Source organism: Limanda limanda, chromosome 1, assembly GCF_963576545.1.
Source record: "Limanda limanda chromosome 1, fLimLim1.1, whole genome shotgun sequence".
Classification (NCBI taxonomy): Eukaryota; Metazoa; Chordata; class Actinopteri; order Pleuronectiformes; family Pleuronectidae; genus Limanda; species Limanda limanda.
This window is the reverse complement of record NC_083636.1, coordinates 17,409,638-17,429,652: the sequence shown is the minus strand read 5'-3', so window position 1 is coordinate 17,429,652 and position 20,015 is coordinate 17,409,638. Positions and strand designations below refer to the sequence as shown.

Here is a 20,015-nt window from a genome sequence, read left to right as displayed (position 1 = left end):
AACCGTAGTGGTAACGACTTCAAAATCCTCAACGAGGTCTAAGGAGTTCACTACCTGAACATACGTTATACAATTTACTGACAGAGGGTCTAAAGCATGCAACTATTGATGGAGTGAGTGGTTTGAGCGGTTTTCTGTTTTAAAATTGGGATTTCTTTCCCCCCCCCCTTTCAGGTGTGGAGGTGAGAGGGGGTTTCTGGCAGTGCCTGGTCCTTCCCAGTCATTGAAGTCATCTTTAGGAGTGGAGAAGGAGGGCGTCTGCTTCTAGTTTCGCCAACGGGGTTCAGTGTCTGGTCTCTCAGTGGAGCCTGGAGGAACACGTGGCACAATGTCTCTTATTGCTTCATCCACACATCTCCGTATTAATTCCTCTGTGCCAGGATGCATCCCATGTGTTGGATTTCGGTCACCATATCTATATTCTGGTATTGATGGGGTTTCCTTTGGTTACAGCCCCTACTTCTCTGTTGAGAGGGATTCAGGTGCTGAGGTCGAAACTGTTTGTGGGGCTGGTTGAAATCCTCACCCCCTTGGTTTTGAGGGGCACCCTGTTGGAAGGGTCGTTGTTTCTGGTTCTCTTTGCTGGGGTTCATCTTGGCGTGGGGAAAGTTGTCATCTTCCAGCGCCGGGTCCACATTTGTTTGGACTTGTTTGAACTGCCAGAACCACGGTGTCGTCTTCGTTGAACCCTCGGTTGTCTGGATCGAAGCGATAAATGTCTTTTCAAGGGGCTCTTGCCGCCGGTTGCGGATTTCCTCTCTTTGAGGGGGTGCTGAGTCATCAGTGTCTTTTGACTCGAATGTGCCACGGTACTCATCTTCGTGGCCACCATCTCTTGCACCGGGGTTGGAGGACCATCCAGGACGCGACCGTGAGTCATGGTGCGCCTCTGCCTGAGTGGCAGACTGGGAATCTCCTTCAGCCCTCCAGGACGGAGTCCTTCCGTCGTTGTGATGTGGATCAGCATGGCTCCGTGCAGGATGTGTTCCTTCTGGCTGGAGTGGATGCTGTGTGTCCGCTGGACAGGCATTTGATGTTGCCTCATAGCGGTCCCAGGTCACTGCACGTCTAGGGGTTGAGTCCTGCTCCCCCTTTGGTGTTGAGTGGGTCGGAGCGGTTGACTGCTGGGTGTGTCTGGCCCGCCAGATCAAAGCTTCCTCTGCATGAGGGTTGCGTAGCTGTGCTCGCAGCTTTTCTCCCAGTGTCTCTGTTCCGCTGGCTCCACCGGGAATGACGTCAGCTCCTGGCCCTGTCATCAGGGATCTCAGCTTGAGGGGGGGGGCAGCTCTGTTTGACTGTGCCCCCCTTTCTGCTGACCTTTGACCTGCGCGTGCTCCTGCACCGCCTGGTCCTGTTCTTTGCGGGTCTCGATATGCCGCAGGTAGGAGTTTTTCTCCTGCTCCGCTCGACATGCTGCTTGCATGGCTCTGAGCGCCTTCGCATGTTCTTGGGTCTGCAGCTCGGCTCTCTGCTGGTAGAGGAGTGTCAGTTGACCCAGAGCATGGGGTATTTTCAGATGCGGGCCAGTGGGGTTGATGAGTGCATGGACAGTTCTTGATCTTTCGATCGCAGGTACTTTAATCATACTCACTCAATTCACTCACCGCATCATTAGAAAAAATTAATCAGACTGGCTACAGTCTCTAATAGGACGTCTGGTCCTGAGGGAGCGCTTGCCCCATGGTGGTACATGCTACTCATGTTCTGAGTGCGAAAAGACACCTGGTGGACTGCTCACGCTTGCTTAGAAAAAGTGGGTAAAGCACTTAATTAAAAACTACACAACAAGATGCACAGGTGAGCTTCACCCTGTGTCTAGATAGTAGCAATGAAGGATAGCTCGGTGGCTCAATCCTTAAGACCTAGTTGGTCAACAACTAGTCTTCTCAAAACTAGTCTCTCAAATCTAGTTTGTCTCCTTAAGATCAAAAAACATGCAGAAAATCTCCTATAAAAATTACTAACTACTGAAACGCAGTCAGCAACCAACCATAGTTACACAAAAGTCTGCTTAGCAAAGGGAATTAAGAATAAAGAAAATTCAAAGAGAAATTAGTTTCGAACCTATGTCTCTCTTCAAAAATTAATCATAATTATTGTGCATTGAAATACACAACCACTGACATGCTATAAGCAACCAACCACGGATACACAAGGCACTAGTATACCTGCTTGGGACAGGTACAAAGGGATAAAAATAAAATTTTTCAAAGAGAAATAAATTCCTAGAATTATTTTTCTCTTTTCTTAAATTATTTATGATTCTTGTGCTTCGAGAACACAACCACCGATTGCAATCTGCAGACAATTACGGATACACCAGGCACTGGTATACCGGTTTGGTAAAAGTTCAAATGAATTAAAAATAAAACTTTGCAAAGAAGAATACATTTCCAAAATTATTTTCTTCTTCAACAACGAATCATGATCAATACCAAATGAGAGAAAGGAAAAGTTTTGAAAAAAAATTTAAAAATTTCAAAAAATTTAAATTTTTCAAAAAAAATCAAATTTCTGGAAAAAAAAGAATCTGGATTATTGTACACAGTATTATGATACAGCTGGAGTTAGATCGCCTCACACGGGCGGCACCATTTATGTTGTGCAATAGGAGTAGACTTGACGTTGGCTAATTATTAATAATCATGAAATAGGATTATTAAAATAATAAAAATTATCTATCAAAAATAATTAAATTATTAATTGAAGATGATCAGTAATCAAATAACAATAAAACCACTAATGAGAAAATAGGAATTATCAATTAGAAAGTACAAGCTATCAATTAACAATGATAAGGTTATCAACCAAGAATAATGAAAATAATTAGTCTAAAACAATAAAATTATCAATTTAAGAATAATACTATCTATATTAATAATTGAGAAAGGGGGGCACCACCCTGGTTACCAGGGACCAACAAATCAAGCTATAATTATCAGTCTCATAATGATAAATGTCAAATTAATAATGTCAATATTTGAATATTAACGATTACTTAATAAACAGTGAAGGCTTCTAAGTTCGAGCACAGGCAATCATAATCCAGCTGTATTCACACACTTATGCACAAATAATCACAGACTACAGATACTTTAATTACAAAAGTATTTATTAAAAAGGGGAAATAAAGTTATAATGTTATTCAATGATTTATCATTTTAACAAGCTCCGATATTTCAAAGATAAACACAGCAGCAGCACTTATCACAATTCAGAAAATACATGTAAAACCTGCGGTCTACCTATGTATGTCTGTCTCTGTGTGTGTGTGTCTGTGTCAAAGTGTCTCTCTGTGTATGTGTGTCTATGTGTATGTATGTGAAATAAAGTTAATGTTATTTAATGATTTATCATTTTAACAAACTCCCATATTTCAAAGATCACAACAGCAGCTTATCACAATTTAGAACACGCATGTAACCTCTGGTCCATCTATGTGTCTCTGTGTGTGTGTATCTGTCTGTGTCTATCAATGTGTCTGTGTGGGTGTGTGTGTGGGTGTGTGTGTGTGTGAGAGAGCGAGAGAGAAAAGGGCGTGGCGATGACGCAGTAACGTAGTGACGTCACATCCAAGATGGAGGCCGACAATGTTAGGCTTAAAACTACAAAACAAAATGGCGGGTTCGTTATGAATTTAGAGCCAGAATTGAGGGCGGGTCTACCGATGAATAATCTCAAATGGCCGCCGGACCACGTGTGAGGCACAAAGGAGGAGGTGGAACAAAGGATTCTTTGTTCTGGTTTAGCTTTGGCTTCAAAATGGCAGCCAGATGTTTTCAGGCCCTTTAAATATAGATTTAACTGTTACATGAACTGTATTCTAAATACAGATCGGAACGGGTGTATAGGTCGGTTTAGAAGGAGAGAGAGAGAGAGAAGAGAAGGCATGCAAGGAGAGTTCAAAGAAGCTCTTAAAAACACCGTCAGAAACAAGTTACATTTACTTTACCGCTCAGCACTCAAACGGCGTTGTGTGCTGAAGTCTGACGGTAAAATCTCTGTAAGGTTCTTCAGACGGGAACGAGTGCAACCGGAGACGTTTAGTCACGGCGCTTAAAAACTGTGGCACAAGGCCGTAACCGGAAATGAACCGGAAGTAGCCGAATCGTCGTGGCTAAACAATGAGACACGGAGATCCCACAAACAAATACACTCAAATATTAAACAATATGCTACGTATCTGCCCAGATAATCAAGTCTCTTACTGTACAACCCTCGCGATGTGCCTGCGACTCGGCGCGAATGTGTCGGGGGCCAGTGAATCACGTGGTCTCTCTCACGAGCGGAGCTCCGGAGCTCAGCCGCTGGACCGGAAAAGGGAGCGAATTCCTCGTGCTCCTTGACGGAATGAAACTTCGTCTTTCTTCTGTAACAGCAGAGACCGTGCTGCTTTACAGGAACGGAGTGGATTGTCTCATACTCCTCAGCGGGATGAACGTCGCGCTTCTGCAGGGAACGGCTTTGTGGAAGCCGTTTGTGGATCGTTGGAAAAAGGAAAGTCTATAGAAGTGTCGGAGTCCGTCCAGCGGGGCACTTCCTGTTTTGATCTTTCAAGTTAAAACAGGAAAGGTCCTATCAAGATAAAACTTTGACTGAGATAAAAGAAGAAAATGAAACGACTTCAAATAAAATGATATTAAACAAACGTCTAATCGCCTCCTTAGTTACTGAGTCGTGTGGTTAGACCTCTTGAGGTCAAAAAACAACTTGAGCAGCGTGGAAAAGAGGCAGATTTCTGGGAGCACAGGGGTTTTGTTCTACCTGGGAGGTACCTGCCCCCCTGGAGGAGGGGTCAAGGGTCAGTGTTGCCCTCAGCCAATTAGATGTCAGGGTCCCGACCTTAGTGGGCGGGGATTCGACCTCAGTGGGCGTTTCAGAGTCTCATTTGGGTTTTTGCAGAGCGGCCTGCAACATCTCCCCACCAGGCCCTGCTGGAGGGGGGGGCATAGTGGGGGTTCAGGAGATGCTTTCCCCACCAAGGCGAGGCTCCAGGCTGTCTAGAGAAGGTGTGACTTAAGACTGAAACTGGTTGAACTGGTTTCAGCTGGGCCTTGTAGGCCTCAAGTATTTACAACCTATTGTTTGATGGTCACTCAGGACCTCACCCCCAACACCGATTTGCCGGTCTTTAGGCTCTACAGGTTCAGGTGGTTCTTTGGCTCCTTTTATTTAGGTGTCATGTTCTGAAACCAAATACCTGAAGCAGCTTTTCAAACACGACCACGTGCTCAGGACTCACGACAGGCTTTTGTTCTGGCAGAGAATCGGAAAACGCTGTGTTTGCATACAGAGCACACATTTGCTTTGTCTGGTTTGAGTAGCTCTACGGCAGCAACAAGGTTTTATCTTCTTATCTGATAACTGGCTCACGGCTAAACGTTTGGTCAGAACGGGGTCTTGTGAAAGCTGCTCGTTGGACACGTTAACACCGCTTATAAGCGTTCACTGTATCCACGTGCGATTGTTGCTGCAACTGATCCGGTTCAGCAGGTTTCCAGATGGAAAGACGCTTGACATTTGCCTTTTTTAAACACTTTAAATTATTTTATTTCTCTGTCTAAATCAAACTTTTTGTCTTTTACTGCAGTTTTCTCTGGACTGATGACACGATGCCTGAACAAGACAGCGGAGGGAAGTTCATGACCCGTAGGATCAGGAACAACATCACTTATTATCACGCTGCATTTCCAGAGGCAGGTGACCAGGTAACGCTGTGTCTGACCAAAGAGTCTCAGAGCCCCCCCGCTCGGTCACCCTCCACTCTGCCCCTCAGCGACTCCCCCTCTGCAAACTCCCCCTCCTCCCCGCTGCTCTCTGATTCACCCTCGCACACGACCGCCCCCCCACACGGCAAGGCACATGCCCGTCCGCTTCTTCTTTTCTTCCCCTGGCTCGGTGCCCGGCCGGTGGCGGTGGCCAAGTACAGGGACCTCTACCTGACCCGTGGCTTCGACGTCCTCGTGGTGCAGAGCAGTGTCATGCACTTCCTCTGGCCTCGATGGGGCCTCGACTACGGATCGGAGGTGTTGCAGGTTTTGCAGGAGCCTCAGTTGTCGGGGAGGGAGGTGCTGGTCCACTCGGCCTCCATCGGTGGCTACACTTTCACCCAGGTACTCGCCCAAATCGCTCAGGGGACGAAACAGCACGCAGGCCTGGCCCAGAGGGTGATAGGGCACATCTACGACAGCTTGGTGGTCGGCACCCTGGAGCACATGGCGATAGGTGAGTGAGAGTGAACAACTGCACGTCCACCAGGGCTCAGGTTGCAATCCTGTCAAAGTTGTATGTCACACCTTTAAATAACTTATCAGGCAGCAACTTGGCAACTGGCCCAGTTTCTCCAGGCTGCAGGAATTCTTCGTGGCAGCTTGTTCCTAACGCAACCTGCCGCAGGACATTGGCTGCAAACATCAATTCACATTGGACCTCAATATTATTTCAGAGATAGATAAGAAACATTAACCAATAATAAAATGAACATCTTTTTTGAAGCCACTGTCTTTCTGCAGGCTCCACTGCATGAAAAGAAGCGTTTGTGTCAATCTGTGTCGCAGAGAAGTGTTGGCACATCCTTCGGTTAACGACTTTCACACGTATCTGCAGGCAGCAAAGGAAACGCTCAGGGTTCCTGCAGTTGTCAAGCCTGTGAGCTGTTGAGATTTGACCCCCCCTGCTCCAACTCCTAGAGGACGCTTTCACATGCAAATGACAATGCTCTGAGCTTCACAAATGCAAATCAGTTTCCCTGAGAGCAGATAACACCAATGTGTAAGAGGCACCAACAAACTATCTGGCTGAGTAAACCAGGCTTAAAATAAATATAAAACCTGAAATTTTAAATTGTTCTTAAGTAAGTAAGTGTGCTATAATGAATTATATTGTATACCACGAACAAAGGTCAATGCAGTCAAAAGAAATGAAACAATGCACTTTATTTCAAATTTTTATTGTCATCCAATCCTAAATCTCAACAACTGTACAGAGTGGCATGATTACAGTCACTTTTTCAATTGTGCTGGTTAAATGCACAGAGGAAGTGTAAACCACACCTCTACCAGCAAATAAATGATGCTGGGTATGATCATCTGTGTCCTGTAAGCTCCAAACTTCTACTGGCTTTCCATAAAAATATCTGTCCTCCCAAAATACTGGTATCAAATTCACATGTCAATGGCAAACTAAGCTGTTCCATGAATTATAAATGGTACCTTTTCACCACTACTTTCAAAATTGCTATGAAACATTCATTGATTTAATGATTTATTTTTTCAGTGTAATATTTAATCCCCCATTGACTGCACAGTGACAAAACACAGCAGCCGGCTGTTTGGATACAACATACATCTCCACTCAGTTTGATTATTATTTTAAATATAAAGGAGACACAATATAGAGCTTAAATTCCTTCATAATTTGAACTTCAATTGTCTAATTGTTGTTATTAAACTTTCTCAGTATTCCATTAAAACAGTCAACACTTTTATCCAAAGCGACTTACGATAAGTGCATTCAACTATAAGGTTACGAACACAGAACAGCATGAGTGAATCATGTGTGTAAATTTACTAAACACCACAAAAAATAAACCTGGCCTCAGTCAAATACTTATCCCATGAAGTAACCGCTGCTCACGTCACCCGCTCGCGTCATCAGCTGATGGACTCGTCCAATCAGAGCCTCGTAAACGCCGTGCAGCAGCGTCGAGTGTCCCGCAGACAGGAAGCGGGTCGTGTTTAGCTTGTCCCGTACGAGTGACTCTGTCTCCGGGGTAAATAACTTGCTGAAGTCGACACGACGCTGTTCCCTGGAGGAGAAGATGAGTGCGTGTGGAGGCAGAGCCGCGGGCCCGGTGTGGACGAGTCGAGGCGGAGAAGACGGATGCACAGTCCCTGAGTTACGGTGAGCTAGAGACGCCATGCTAACCACTAAGCTAACTGGTACATCTGAAAGCATGTCCGCCACTCTTTGGGATAGCGAGAAAGTTGCTAAAATACGAATACAGCATCGAGTGCTGGAGCAGATCTAGTGCATGTGTATATATGTATGAATTACTTAGATGTAACAGTTTGTTCTCGTTAAGTTTTTTCATCAACGTGACTTTTTTCTGTATGTTTTCACAGCCTCAGCCCCCCCCCCCCACACACACACACACACACAAACAAAGAGGCGTTAGGCTGAGTCGCTGAAAGTCCGGATTTGAAGTGCAGAAAATTAAGCCATTGAATGTAAGTAACTGTTTATGAATTGTTTTGGTGTTTTTTTGCTGTGGATCTTCCAACGGTGATGCAGCGCGGCTATTTCCGTTTATTAATAATAAAGTCATGTTACATGTGTTGTTTTCCAGCTGCCTGTCCATGACGTAGTAAGACACACTATGAGCCAGTATGATCCGACCAGACCTTACATCAGCATTGAGGAGTTGTCGGAGAAGAAAGAGGGTAAGGTTATATTCATTAAATCATTTTCCAGTTACATGTAAAGGTGTATGTTGTAATTGAACTGTGCTAATTTTACTGAATGTGTTTACAGCTGATTGAAGCGGGACAGATGACATGGATCCATCCTTCCACAGCCAGGAGCGCACCGACCTGTGTCCCACACTTCATATAAGACTGGAAGCTACACTGATCTCACAGCTACACACCACAGACGTCTACACACTGGAGAAGATTCAGACAGAGTCCCACAAAGAAGTCATGACCCAGAGGCTGCAGAGAAACATTTCAAGCCTCATCTTAGTTTTTGTACAATATTTTTGCTGTATGTAAATAAAGCTTTCACTCCACATATACCTTGTTCACATTTGTTCCCTGTACAATATGTTCACCTATAACATCAAGCATCACATGAATGTTTAGTTTTAATTAACTGCAGTGCTTTTGGTAAAGGCTTACTTATAAATAATAATAAATATTAATATATACATTTTTATTATAAATATTGTGTGGGAGGGGCTTACCCCACGTGCGGAATGCTGTGACCCCACGTGTGCACTGCAATGACCCATAAGGTGACCAATAGCAACACTTCTACCAACCAATCACGAGTGACATTAGTTTCAAGGGTCTGTGGTTTCCTCCAATGGTGAGTAGAGAGAGGTTCTAGCCAGCGGCTGGACTCCGATTCATATGCTAATTAGATCACACGTCGCGATCGGTCCGCGAGGCTCAGCGAGCCCCCCGCGGCTCTCTCCTTTGTTCTCCAAATCCCCCTTAAGGTCCGCAAACGCCGATAGACCCACCTTGTCTTCACTGGCGAACGCCGAGGTAACATCATGGAAACAGTTGGTTACAGCAGGGGATTAGGCCTGTCCGTAGAGGTTCACTGTGACAATAATACTGCTTTTCGTCTAGTGCTCCAAACAGGGTGCATGTTTATATATTCATTTCGTTTTTTTAAGGCTTTAAATCAAGATTTTAAAGTGTAGTATCTTTCTATATTTTCTATCTGTCTTTAGAAGTAATGAATATTATTCAACATACTTTCCAAATTCTGAAATTGTAATCTGCACATAATGTAAATATGTTTTTGCCTTGTGAACATGATATCTCTAATACGCCTTGAGGGAAGGTTTTATAATTTGGTCCAAGCTTTCACTAATTCGATTTTGAAGGTCAAAGGTCACTGTGACCTCACAACACATATATATACATATACATAGGGTCCACCAATGCAATTTGCTTTTTTGTCACTTTTCTTCTTGTGTATATGCTCTCTCGTTGCTGTTCAGGCCTCGGCAAGACTCTGGTGCCGCGTTTCGAGGGCTTCGTCAAAAACGCAGCCATGTTTTACTTCTGGCTCTTCAAGTCCCAAACAGCAGACTTTTACAACAGCAGTATCCAGGTTTTCCGCAACAGCCCGATAACCACGCCAGCCCTCTTCTTCTTCAGCGAGAACGACGCCCTTTGCGACTGGGTTGCCGTGGAAAACACTATTGACCTCTGGAGGAAGAGAGGCGTGGCCGTGGAGAGCAGGAAGTGGAAGGAGTCGACACACGCGGCGCACATGCGGTGCCACCCGCAAGACTACCTGTCGACGCTGGACAGATTCTTGAAGTCACTGCCGACGCTCCCCCTCAAATCAAAAATGGAAGATGCTTCATGATTTCCAATAGATGAATTTTGATCTTGCACCTTGAACAAAGATAGTTTTTTAGCTGTTTGACTTTTTTGTTTGTTGATTCTAGTATTTAATATGTTTCTGTGGAGCTTTTGTCATGTGATGTTTGTTTTGCACAACAGGTGTTGTCTGGAGCCTGTACTATGAAACATCAGAATGCTAATCTTTACAATAATAATATATCTGTGTTATTAGGAGTATCCATCCATTCATTGAATTCTGAGGTGAACTTGTGGAAGATGAAGATGAGGGCTAGAATATGGTTCCTCTTCCTCGAACCTGTCAGAAGTCTGGCGGCAACATTTTGGACCAGTTGTAGACACACGGATGACTGATGGTATCACAACAATATGATCAAATAAGAATATTCTTTGGAATAGAGCAAGAAACGCCAGGAATACTTTACAATAATTAAAGTAAGGCTAAATATATACTGGAGTTAAGTGCAGGAATTGTTTTAAGGGTCCGTTGAATATGTTTTTAAAAATTCATTTAAAAAGTTACATGTATTCCAGTGATGTCAAACTGTTTCTACAGTCAAAGAGAAGGAGAAACATACTGAATACCTGACGGCAGCAATATTACTCTACTGGCTTATGCATGTTTATTAATCTTTGTTATTTGTCCTATGGTAAAACATCTGTCTATGCACGGATTCTATGAGAGTGATGACAACATGTTTCTTGATCTGTCTTGATGATCTGAGGTCAGACCAAGGAAACTTACTGATCTCACTTATTGGCACACTCCCCTTATTGCTGCATACACATCAGAAACATGAATGAAGAAATGAACATGATATGTGATTGTTTGGGCTTTTGTAATCACGGAAATATATTTGCAGTGTTAGCACAATTTTTCTAATAAAAGACAAGAAAGTGACATAGTTTTCCAATCATTAACAGACTCTAAAAAATGTGTGTGTGTGAGTTTCCCTGGTAATCCTGCTTGATAACAAACAGACAAAGTGAAATCATAACCTGGTGGAGAAAAAAACAAACAAATCTACAATCACAAACAGTGACTAAATATTTTATTTCAGAGTTTAATGTATTTCTAATAAAAAAAGAGCCTAAGGAAAAATAGTAAAACAAACAACACACTTCAAATCAAATAACATTTAAATCAATGTTCATTTTAGGGCTGCCACTAACGACTATTTTTCTATCGATTAATCGGACGACTATTTTATCGATTAGTCGATTAATCTAAACGACTAATTTTCCTCCAAAAAAATCAAATTGACCATTTCATTTCAGTTAATTTTATTTTGACAACAACAAACTGTATGTCATCGTATAATGGAGCACAAAACAAAATGTAAACAAAGGCTCAAATATTAAAGTGCAAAACTGAAGGTTTAAACTAGCAACTCCAACGTGATAAAAATAAATAAAAAAGAGGGCATATAAGTTAAGTCAGCAGTGCAACTCAAAAAGATATCAAAGTTTCTATTTAACCCCTTATCAAAATAAAAAAGTTATGTCTGCATATTAAACAAAGTGCAACAAGTTTAAAGTATAAGAAACAATGGTGTCCAGCTCAAAATCAAACTCAAACGTTAGTTAGACATGCGTGTTGTAATGTAAGAATGTCAGCACGTCCACATGTTCTGGACTCAGTCTAGCGGCCCCCCCCTCCCCCCACGCGGAAGCGCCGTGGACGAGGACCCCCCCCCCCCAAAATAAAAACAACTTGAGGCGGGCCGCACACCGAGCCTCCGGCTGCGTGGAGGGGAGTGCGCCGGGGCGACTGCTGCCCCAGCCGCGGCACGCATAGTCTATCGCGGCTGGTGCCCAGCGTTTTTTAAAAAAAATGCGTCGACGCATTTTATACGCGTCGACGCATTTTCAGCGTCGACGTAATCGATGACGTCGACGAATCGCGGCAGCCCTAGTTCATTTCCATACTTAGATTTTGCAGCCAATAAAATAGGCTCAAATTAAACATAAATTTATATTTACAAAGACATAATTTTATGTACGTTTACATTTATAGATATTTTATACATAGAACTCGCTCCTTTGCAACTAGAGGAACGGCGTCACATTGAGAATTATTCTGAAAATAGTATTTACAACATTTTAAAAAGAATTATGTGCAAAGACAAATTTCATTATTGAGTACATTGAGCTATCTGTGCAAAACACACATCTGTGTATTGAGTGTGAATTCTCAGCAGACCTTCAGCTTGTCCTCCTTGAGAAGCAGCATCTCCATGTAGAGCTGCACCTTTGTCAGCGTCAGGTACAGTCGACTTTCTGCGAACTGATTGTCTGCGGTGACTCCGCTGGGTCGGGGCTGGACAGGGCAGTTCAGGATCTGGGACAGGGCGCGCACCCGTCCCTCCAAGCTGGAGACGTCGGTCTGGACCTGGCTCACGAGGTTGGTGAAGGGATTCTGCAGCTCTATGTCCCAGCTCGTGGCAGATGCTGCAGAGTCAATCAATAGAGGGAGTGCTGACTTCTATCAGTCGAAACTCCGACAGCTAAGACACAAAAGAAGAACTTGAAACCTTTAAACCTTTATTAATACATCCTCCTTACTTTTTACATATTTATTTAAACTATTAAAGCACCGGGATATGTTCAAGATAAAGTTTTGTTTCAGCAATAATTCAAAAACAATAATCTTTTATCCCTTTATGGATAAAAGGCAATAAAATATACACATCTAAGACGTTTCCCTGAAAACACAGAGATCCCACAGCACTGGGACAGACAGCATCATACCTTTTTCCTCACTAACGTGATGTGGACCTGAGTTGTTTGAACCATAATCTTGATGTCGTATATGGTGTTTCTGATGAAGCCTCTCATCGAGGGGCTACTTGTGTGGGACCAGCAGCTGCCATTAGAGCGGCACAGAGAAGGGTCAGAGGGATGTGCATTCTAAAAAACACAAAAATAACAAAGTTATTATAAAACAATTTTGGTCTCTCTATATGTAAACCCTCTATAATTGAAAATATGGTGGAGTATTCTCACCTTGTAGCTGCTCCTGTTGCACAGAATGACGAGACAGATGACACATGGCTGTTTGCAGGTTTCCCCCAATTTAAATACTCCTCTGTTACTCAAGTCCCCCCCCTTCCCCTTCCCCCTCCCGTCTCCTCCTCCCGCTTGTCAGCACACTTTCATTTATTTTGAAATACGTGAGACCCGTTAAAAACCAAAAATACAAGACTTCCCATCTTTCTGACTCGATTGTCTGGAACTCGTACACATCCTGTGTTCCCACTTTTGTTTCCCCCTCATATTTCATCACAGCTGTGTCTGTTGAAGTAAATCATGACCTTTAAGTACTGGCACATTTGTATGTAGGCTGTAGCTGGAGTTGGCCAAAACATGCAGTGCAAAGCCACTAATACCCCAAAACTAAAGATAGAAACGCATCATAAAAGAATGGTGAATTACAGTACGTGTGTGTAACTGCCGTGTTACACATGTATAGGTGAAATGCTTTCGGGAAACTGATATTTCCTCGTCTCGAAAACCAGAATAAAAGCCGATCTTGTTGCCCATTATGTTTAACAGTGATTTTCTTCACGTCGGCCTTTGAATGCAGTGATCTCATCATTGAGACGTTTGTGGAATGAAGAGCCTTGAAATGTTGTCTTCTCTGGAACGTGGAACCCGTTTCCCGTCTGATTTTATTATTGCTGTTAGAGACGACAAACATAGTAATGGGGTGCCACAGGTTCGTAAAAACTGTGGTGGTAGTTTCCGGAGGGGTTTTGTCTGAAGGCCTGATGCTCCAACCACCAAGCTTCTGAGTGTGTGTGTATGTATGTAATGACTGTATGTATGGAAAAATTACAAATCTTCTATTTAGCTCCAACCAGCAAGAATGTTCCTCTTTTGTTTTCTTGAATCAGTGTTTCCCCTGTAGAACCTGTTTTAACACCAGTGACCCAAAGTCAAACTGTCAAACCCTTCAGATCAGGCTCGATCAAGTCTGAATTATACATAGATCCACATATCTCCATGGATAAGATAGAAATAGCCAATTTAAAAGGCATTTCTAAAATAATATGCGCTATATTTAATTTCTTGCTTTACATTTATTCAGTTTAATTACTTTATTTAATTAGAATAACTATTTAAAAATATACAAAAAATATGAATAAATGTAAATATTTTTACATAGATACTTTTGCTACAATAAATATATTATAATTGGAATCTTTTCAAAATAGGTTGTAACTGTCATAGAACTGACATCATAAATGTGTTTGTAGTTATAAATAATCATAATAATCACAGGTTGTCGCTTAAAAATTATACATTTTCTTTCTATTTCGACAAATCTATTCTAAAGTGTAAATATCTTTTCAACTATTTTACTATGTTCAAAGAATAGATAATGAAACTGACAGAATTATGTTTGAGCCAACTCATGTTGAACTTTGTCAGACGGCCCAAAACACAAAGTGATATTTTAATGATCTCTCTCTCTAATTTCGGGCGACGGGACGGGACACACACACCTTACCGGCAGTTAACAGTTGTAGTTGCAACCTCTGGAGGTAGAATTTGTTGCTGTGGTGAACGCGTCTGAGGTGATTCTCCGGTGATTCTCCACAGGACATGGCTGGACCCTTTTTCTTTGGTTGAGGATGAATTCAAAATTCAAACATGTGGCAAAGTTCAACTCAAGACAGCAAAACAACTTTTTCATTGTTTCTGAGGAAATCTGACTCATTCCTCTGCTGACGGGGTAGTGGGCGAACGATGTTGACCAGTTGTTGATTGGTGAACTATTCCCGTCTACTGATTCTGTTGTGAATCTATCTCCCGATTGAACTCTGTGTTAATTGAAACTCTGTGTGATTGTTCTGTCAACCAGTGGCACAAACTTCCAGAAACTTCAATTAAAGAATGAACGCAATTCGCCAGAGCGGATTGTCCATCCAGATCGGCTGCTGAACACGTCGCCCTTCTTCACCTTCCCACAGGAAGAACCGTACTCAGAGGGGAAATACTTCTCCTTTGACGTAAATATAACAGAGAATCTAAGCAAACATGGGTGGTCATTTATTGGAATATCTGCTTTGTTCGATTCCAGTAAGCTACATGTGGAATACGGTCACCTCCGTTCAAACCCCCGCTCCCTCATGTTCTTTCGTCACCAACTGAACTCCCGTCTGATAAGAACAACTGCGGTTTAATGACTAATGAAATAACTGTACAGTAGACCTGGATCTCCCAGAGGTTCAGACGTCAGACAGATTCGTCTGAAGTTCGTTAATAAACCACAATCTCTTAAATAACACATTTTGTAGAGATGGTGTCTCGTCTGGTAGATGACTTGAGGCTTTACTTGAGAAAACTTTTAAACTAAGATAGTTTTAGTTGGATAAAACTCACACTTCTGTGGCTCCATGAATGAATGAATTACTGAAATGTCCTGAAATTATCCTTTTGTAATGATCTGTCAGGTTTTCATTGGTTTATCTGAATAATACAAGAGGTTTCAGAGTTTCTCGAAAAACATGATGATTAAGACTTTGGATCTAGAGGGAGGGAAACTCAAAAATGTTCTTTTCTTTATTCTTATAAAATTACTTTCTTCTTTAATTTGCAACTTTATTCTTTTTGAACTATGACTTTTTTCCCATAAACTTAGTTCATGGAATCTTATGAAATTCTTCTTAATATGGCCCTAATAGTCTGTCATACAGTATAAATGTTTCCACAGGTTTTTGTTTTCTTTTCACTGTTACCTAACAACATCAAAATCGTATAAAATTTCCAAATTTTTCATGTACAACTCTTTTTTAAATGCCGGGATTTTGGAAGAATGCCACCGCAGAATACTCATGACTAAACAACACTAACCATGACTCTAATAGAAGCAGCTTGTCCATCTATTGAACGTTATGACCAATCTTTCACAACTTCTGTATGGTTTCTCGTTTTTGTGTCATTTCCAGTGGCTAGAATTAAAAACAGTAGCATTGTCAGTTCTACCATCAGCAGCGTGAATAACTGGAACAGGACTTATGCCTGGTTGAGTCAGGTTTAGACGCAGGCTTATGTCAATTAAGTTGAATCATGTTATCACTGAATGAAAGCAGCACTCGACGATAACATCAAGGCACAGAAAAGATCTTTGGAAAAACCGAAAGCCAAGAAAAGCAAACTCCTCAGCCGTTGTTTTGTGTTCTACCAAATGAGACATTGCGTCGTCCAAGTTTAACTCCCTTTACCGTAACTTTGGTGTGAACACGTCATGGGGAGGAGCCTACCAGTATGAAACTGGTAATTTACGAAAATTAATCAGATAAAAAAACATTCTGTCTCCAACTTGGACCTTTTATTTTGAACAGGCGTTGTGATGGAGCTGTAGTGAGTCCTAGGTTGCAGTTCTCCAAACATCCTCTGGAGGGCTACAGCCACCCAGAGATACAACAGAGCACCAGTTTGTCAATTTGTGTTTGAATTCGTCTCGTCAACGTTTGGCAGTCTTCCCCTTTTTATTCATTTTCTCCTACTGCAAGACAAACCTTGTAGAATTTTATATGAAATGAATAATCTCGGAAAATATTAAGGGCTTTGATTTTGTCATGTTGTCTACGTCAGTGGTTTTTCCAGAATAGTTTTATTCCCTTTTACTGAACATTTCTTCTATTCTTTGAATAGAAGAAATGTTCAATCATGTTGTGTTGTTTTACGTTTTCGTGGCGAATCTGGAATCCAATTATAAATCCATACAGAAATAAATCCTCTGTGCTTGTACTTTCACAAATGTATCACAAAAAGTACAATGTTTCAAGCAAAATAACCATAAATTGACTTCTTCTGTCCAAAGCTTTAATTTTGTATCAAATTACACAAAGCCGCAGATTATATATAGATATTTTACAGTGAACTAAAATATCCTTTCTGTGTCTTTTGCCTGTGATCACCAATTTGATTCACTCCATAGTAAGTGGCAGAGGAGCAAAAGTGCGTCCACCAACCCACGTCCGTATCTGATGACACGGATGAGGCGCTGCCCTATTTCCCAGGGCGATGTGCGACACAAATTTGTGGGCCACGGTCGTGATTTAGCCGAGAATCTCCAGCTCCGGAGCTGAAGGTCAGCTGGCGATTTGTGTGGTCAATTAGCGGATGCAAGGGGGGGGTACTGGTCTACTGGAAAACAAAGAGGTTGTGTTGGTCTGTAGACGCTCACCAGGCTGGCAGAGGGTGCCGTAGTTGGCAGTGTTGTTTGTTAGTTTGTATATACAGTATGTAAACAAGTAAATCTAAATAAATGGATTATTTTATGATAAGCTGCTGTGGTCGCTGTGTTTATGGACTTTTACTTAAATTGTGAGACAATAAAAGAAAAATCTGTGATAAATTATAATTGCAATGTCTGTATAAGTGTCATTTATGACTCAGTAACAGTAAATAATAACACACACTTAGTTATGTAGATACACAGAGTGCTGCAACAATTGCAGCCGATCCCAGATGATGGTTGTAATATTTTGGATGGACGACAAAACAGCTCAGTCTTAATTGAATTTAATCTTTATTCATCAACATAACACTGACAAACATGTAAAACAAGACAGAACCGAACATGTGGAACCACGCAGCATGACATTACAACATCAGAGAAGAGGGCGGGACATGACACACATGCTTAATCCTCCTCGTTGTGTTTACCCACTCTATGTACAGTACATACACACACGTGCAAACACTCACTGAGCGATTTGGTCACGTGTTCCGTGTGAGTGACGCCTCGTCAGCGCACGGGAAGCAGAGCCACGGGTCTTGATGCACAAAAGCCACATTGTAAAGGCTCACGGGGTTTCGTATAAATAATCTGATTTATGTAACACAGAGAACGTCAAAGGCTCAAAGACGCACGTTTCCTGTCCATCGGCTCATTTGGTCGCTGTGTGTGCATCTTTTTGCCTGGCGATGAGATTCCATTCATAATATTTGAGACTGACACTCTATAACATTAGAAAACATGTATTTTAACAAATATACCATCAATAAATATGATAATAACACAGTTTATTTACTGTCTCATTAGGGATAACGTAAAATCACAGGAAATGTCCACACAAACACACAAATATAGCATATAAGTGGTGGATTTCATTAAAAGAAATAACATGATATAAATCTATGTATTAATTATGAATGCTGTTTTGCCCAGATATAGAAAGAAGTACATGGTTTCCCCTGACGTGATGAAAGCAGGATTTGACATGTGCAGTAAATGTTCCACATTTAAGGAGGAGCTCACTGTCGTTTTGATTAAATTTTTCCAGAATCTACTTGAACCGTTTTAAAGCTCCAGGAACTAATCTACATTTCTCTTTGCCTCCCACAGTTTGCCCATAAAGATCATGTATATTATTCTGCTCTTTATTGACACTCCCTGCCTATGTAGTGTTAAATAATAGTGTATGTGAACAGTATGTGTTTTTATCCTATTTAAACATTTGTATAGCTTCTTTTTCACCCTTTATCTCTAATGAATAGTCTCAAATCAGGTATTGACCTGTTTGCTTCACACAATTGTACCTGTACGGTGACAATAAAGATCTCTTCAATCATTTGCATCTTAAACTGACACAAGTTTATATCCATATCTTATCAGAAGTATGTTTTTTTAAGTAGAACTTTCAGATTGTTGCCTGATGTCAACTGATAAAAACAAGCTCCTAACTTTGGCCACGCCTTATACCTCCCATCCTTTTATATCTTAACGCACCTCAAAGTACGACTATGAGTACGGCCCTCACTCTGAAACTCCCCCGGAGGAGACTTACTCACTGCTCCATCAGGAAGACAGAAGGACAACGTCTCGCCTCAGATGCCAGAATCCAGTGCAGATACTTTTTGGGGTAAGGGCTTCCTGGCTATTGCCTTGGGAACAGCAAGCCCAGACCGCAAAAAGACCCACAAAGGACAAAAGGGTTCACAGTCACAACCTCGTGCTGACGTCCTCGGCACCTACAGAATGAGAAAGAGACGTCAGTGCATCAGATCCAAGGAAAAATTTTATGAAATCTTGTTTCCCCACCCTAATTCTAAAGTAAAGAGTCAACACCTCAGTATAAACCCTGTTGTCTTGACTCACTTCACCCACAATGCACTTGTCATCCTCTGAGTGCCCAACAGACCTCACACACAACATTTATCTTTCTGTTTTCTTAACACCTGTTCCTGTGAAAACCAAAAGTAAGATTCATGGAGTAAACAAGCACAACATGTAGACGCCGTCAGTGCTGCTACATCAGAACAACACAACTGAACTACAACACCCTGATGTCGTGAAGATCTTCAATACAGAAGAAGTGCTGAGTCACTTTCACTGTTACTTTAGCAGTTTGAGATGTTTGAGAGTCTATATATCGTTTGACGGGAAACTGAGACTTTAATGATTAATTTGAAAATATTGAAAACATTTATCAAGTTTTGCCCTAACAATCTGCAAATAATATTTCGTTGGGACTAAAACCTGTTTTTTTTCCCCTGTGAAGCCACAGAGAAATTTAAGAATTCCCACTCATGAAGAACACACACTTCCCACCTGAGGCGTTTACCCTTTTCCTCATGAAAATGATAAAACTGCAGTGAATTTGTCGACTTAAATGCAGCGTTCTGGTGAATCTTAGTGCAGATGTTCACCTGCGCTCCTCTGGCGTGAGATGGGTGTGGGTGTGGGAGTACATCTGTCGCTGCTCTGTACGAGAATGAGGATTTCTAAAACCTCAATTAAACCGGTTTCCCAATGTGGGCAAATACGAATTTTGTTCTTACATATGCAGCCATTGAAAACAATGTCCAGCTTCTACAGTACAACAAGTTAAAGGAGCTTGTTCTAGTCCATTTCATATTTTTGAGAGAGTAGTTTCCTCCTTCACTTGAAAACAG

General features: G+C 41.9%; 2 protein-coding genes and 1 long non-coding RNA gene across 3 annotated transcripts in view; 2 read left to right on the top strand and 1 right to left on the bottom strand.

Annotated features, from left to right (window-relative positions):
* The first annotated feature begins 5,612 nt into the window (after positions 1-5,612).
* On the top strand, positions 5,613-10,107 carry LOC133014761 (uncharacterized). Its single transcript, XM_061082273.1, has 2 exons — positions 5,613-6,225; positions 9,734-10,107. Exons 1-2 carry the CDS (start codon positions 5,613-5,615, stop codon positions 10,105-10,107), a joined length of 987 nt encoding a protein of 328 aa, XP_060938256.1.
* On the top strand, positions 8,129-8,790 carry LOC133009103 (uncharacterized). The gene is made up of 3 exons (XR_009680525.1): positions 8,129-8,228; positions 8,348-8,441; positions 8,533-8,790. It is a non-coding gene; the product is annotated as an uncharacterized LOC133009103 (long non-coding RNA).
* A 2,190-nt stretch (positions 10,108-12,297) lies between the features above and the next one.
* The window catches only part of LOC133013830 (leptin-B-like), a 201,311-nt gene continuing 193,593 nt past the window's right edge, over positions 12,298-20,015 (bottom strand). Inside the window, 4 exon segments of the mRNA XM_061081289.1 lie at positions 12,298-12,538; positions 12,540-12,610; positions 12,953-13,062; positions 13,110-13,122. Of these exon segments, the coding sequence (XP_060937272.1) occupies positions 12,298-12,538; positions 12,540-12,610; positions 12,953-13,062; positions 13,110-13,122 (435 nt within the window).

Excerpts from the sequence above, each read along its gene's own strand:
- LOC133014761 (XM_061082273.1), top strand. The coding sequence starts at position 5,613 with ATGCCTGAACAAGACAGCGGAGGGAAGTTCATGACCCGTAGGATCAGG. Across the intron at positions 6,226-9,733 it reads CCTGGAGCACATGGCGATAG|GCCTCGGCAAGACTCTGGTG; the intron begins GTGAGTGAGAGT and ends GTTGCTGTTCAG.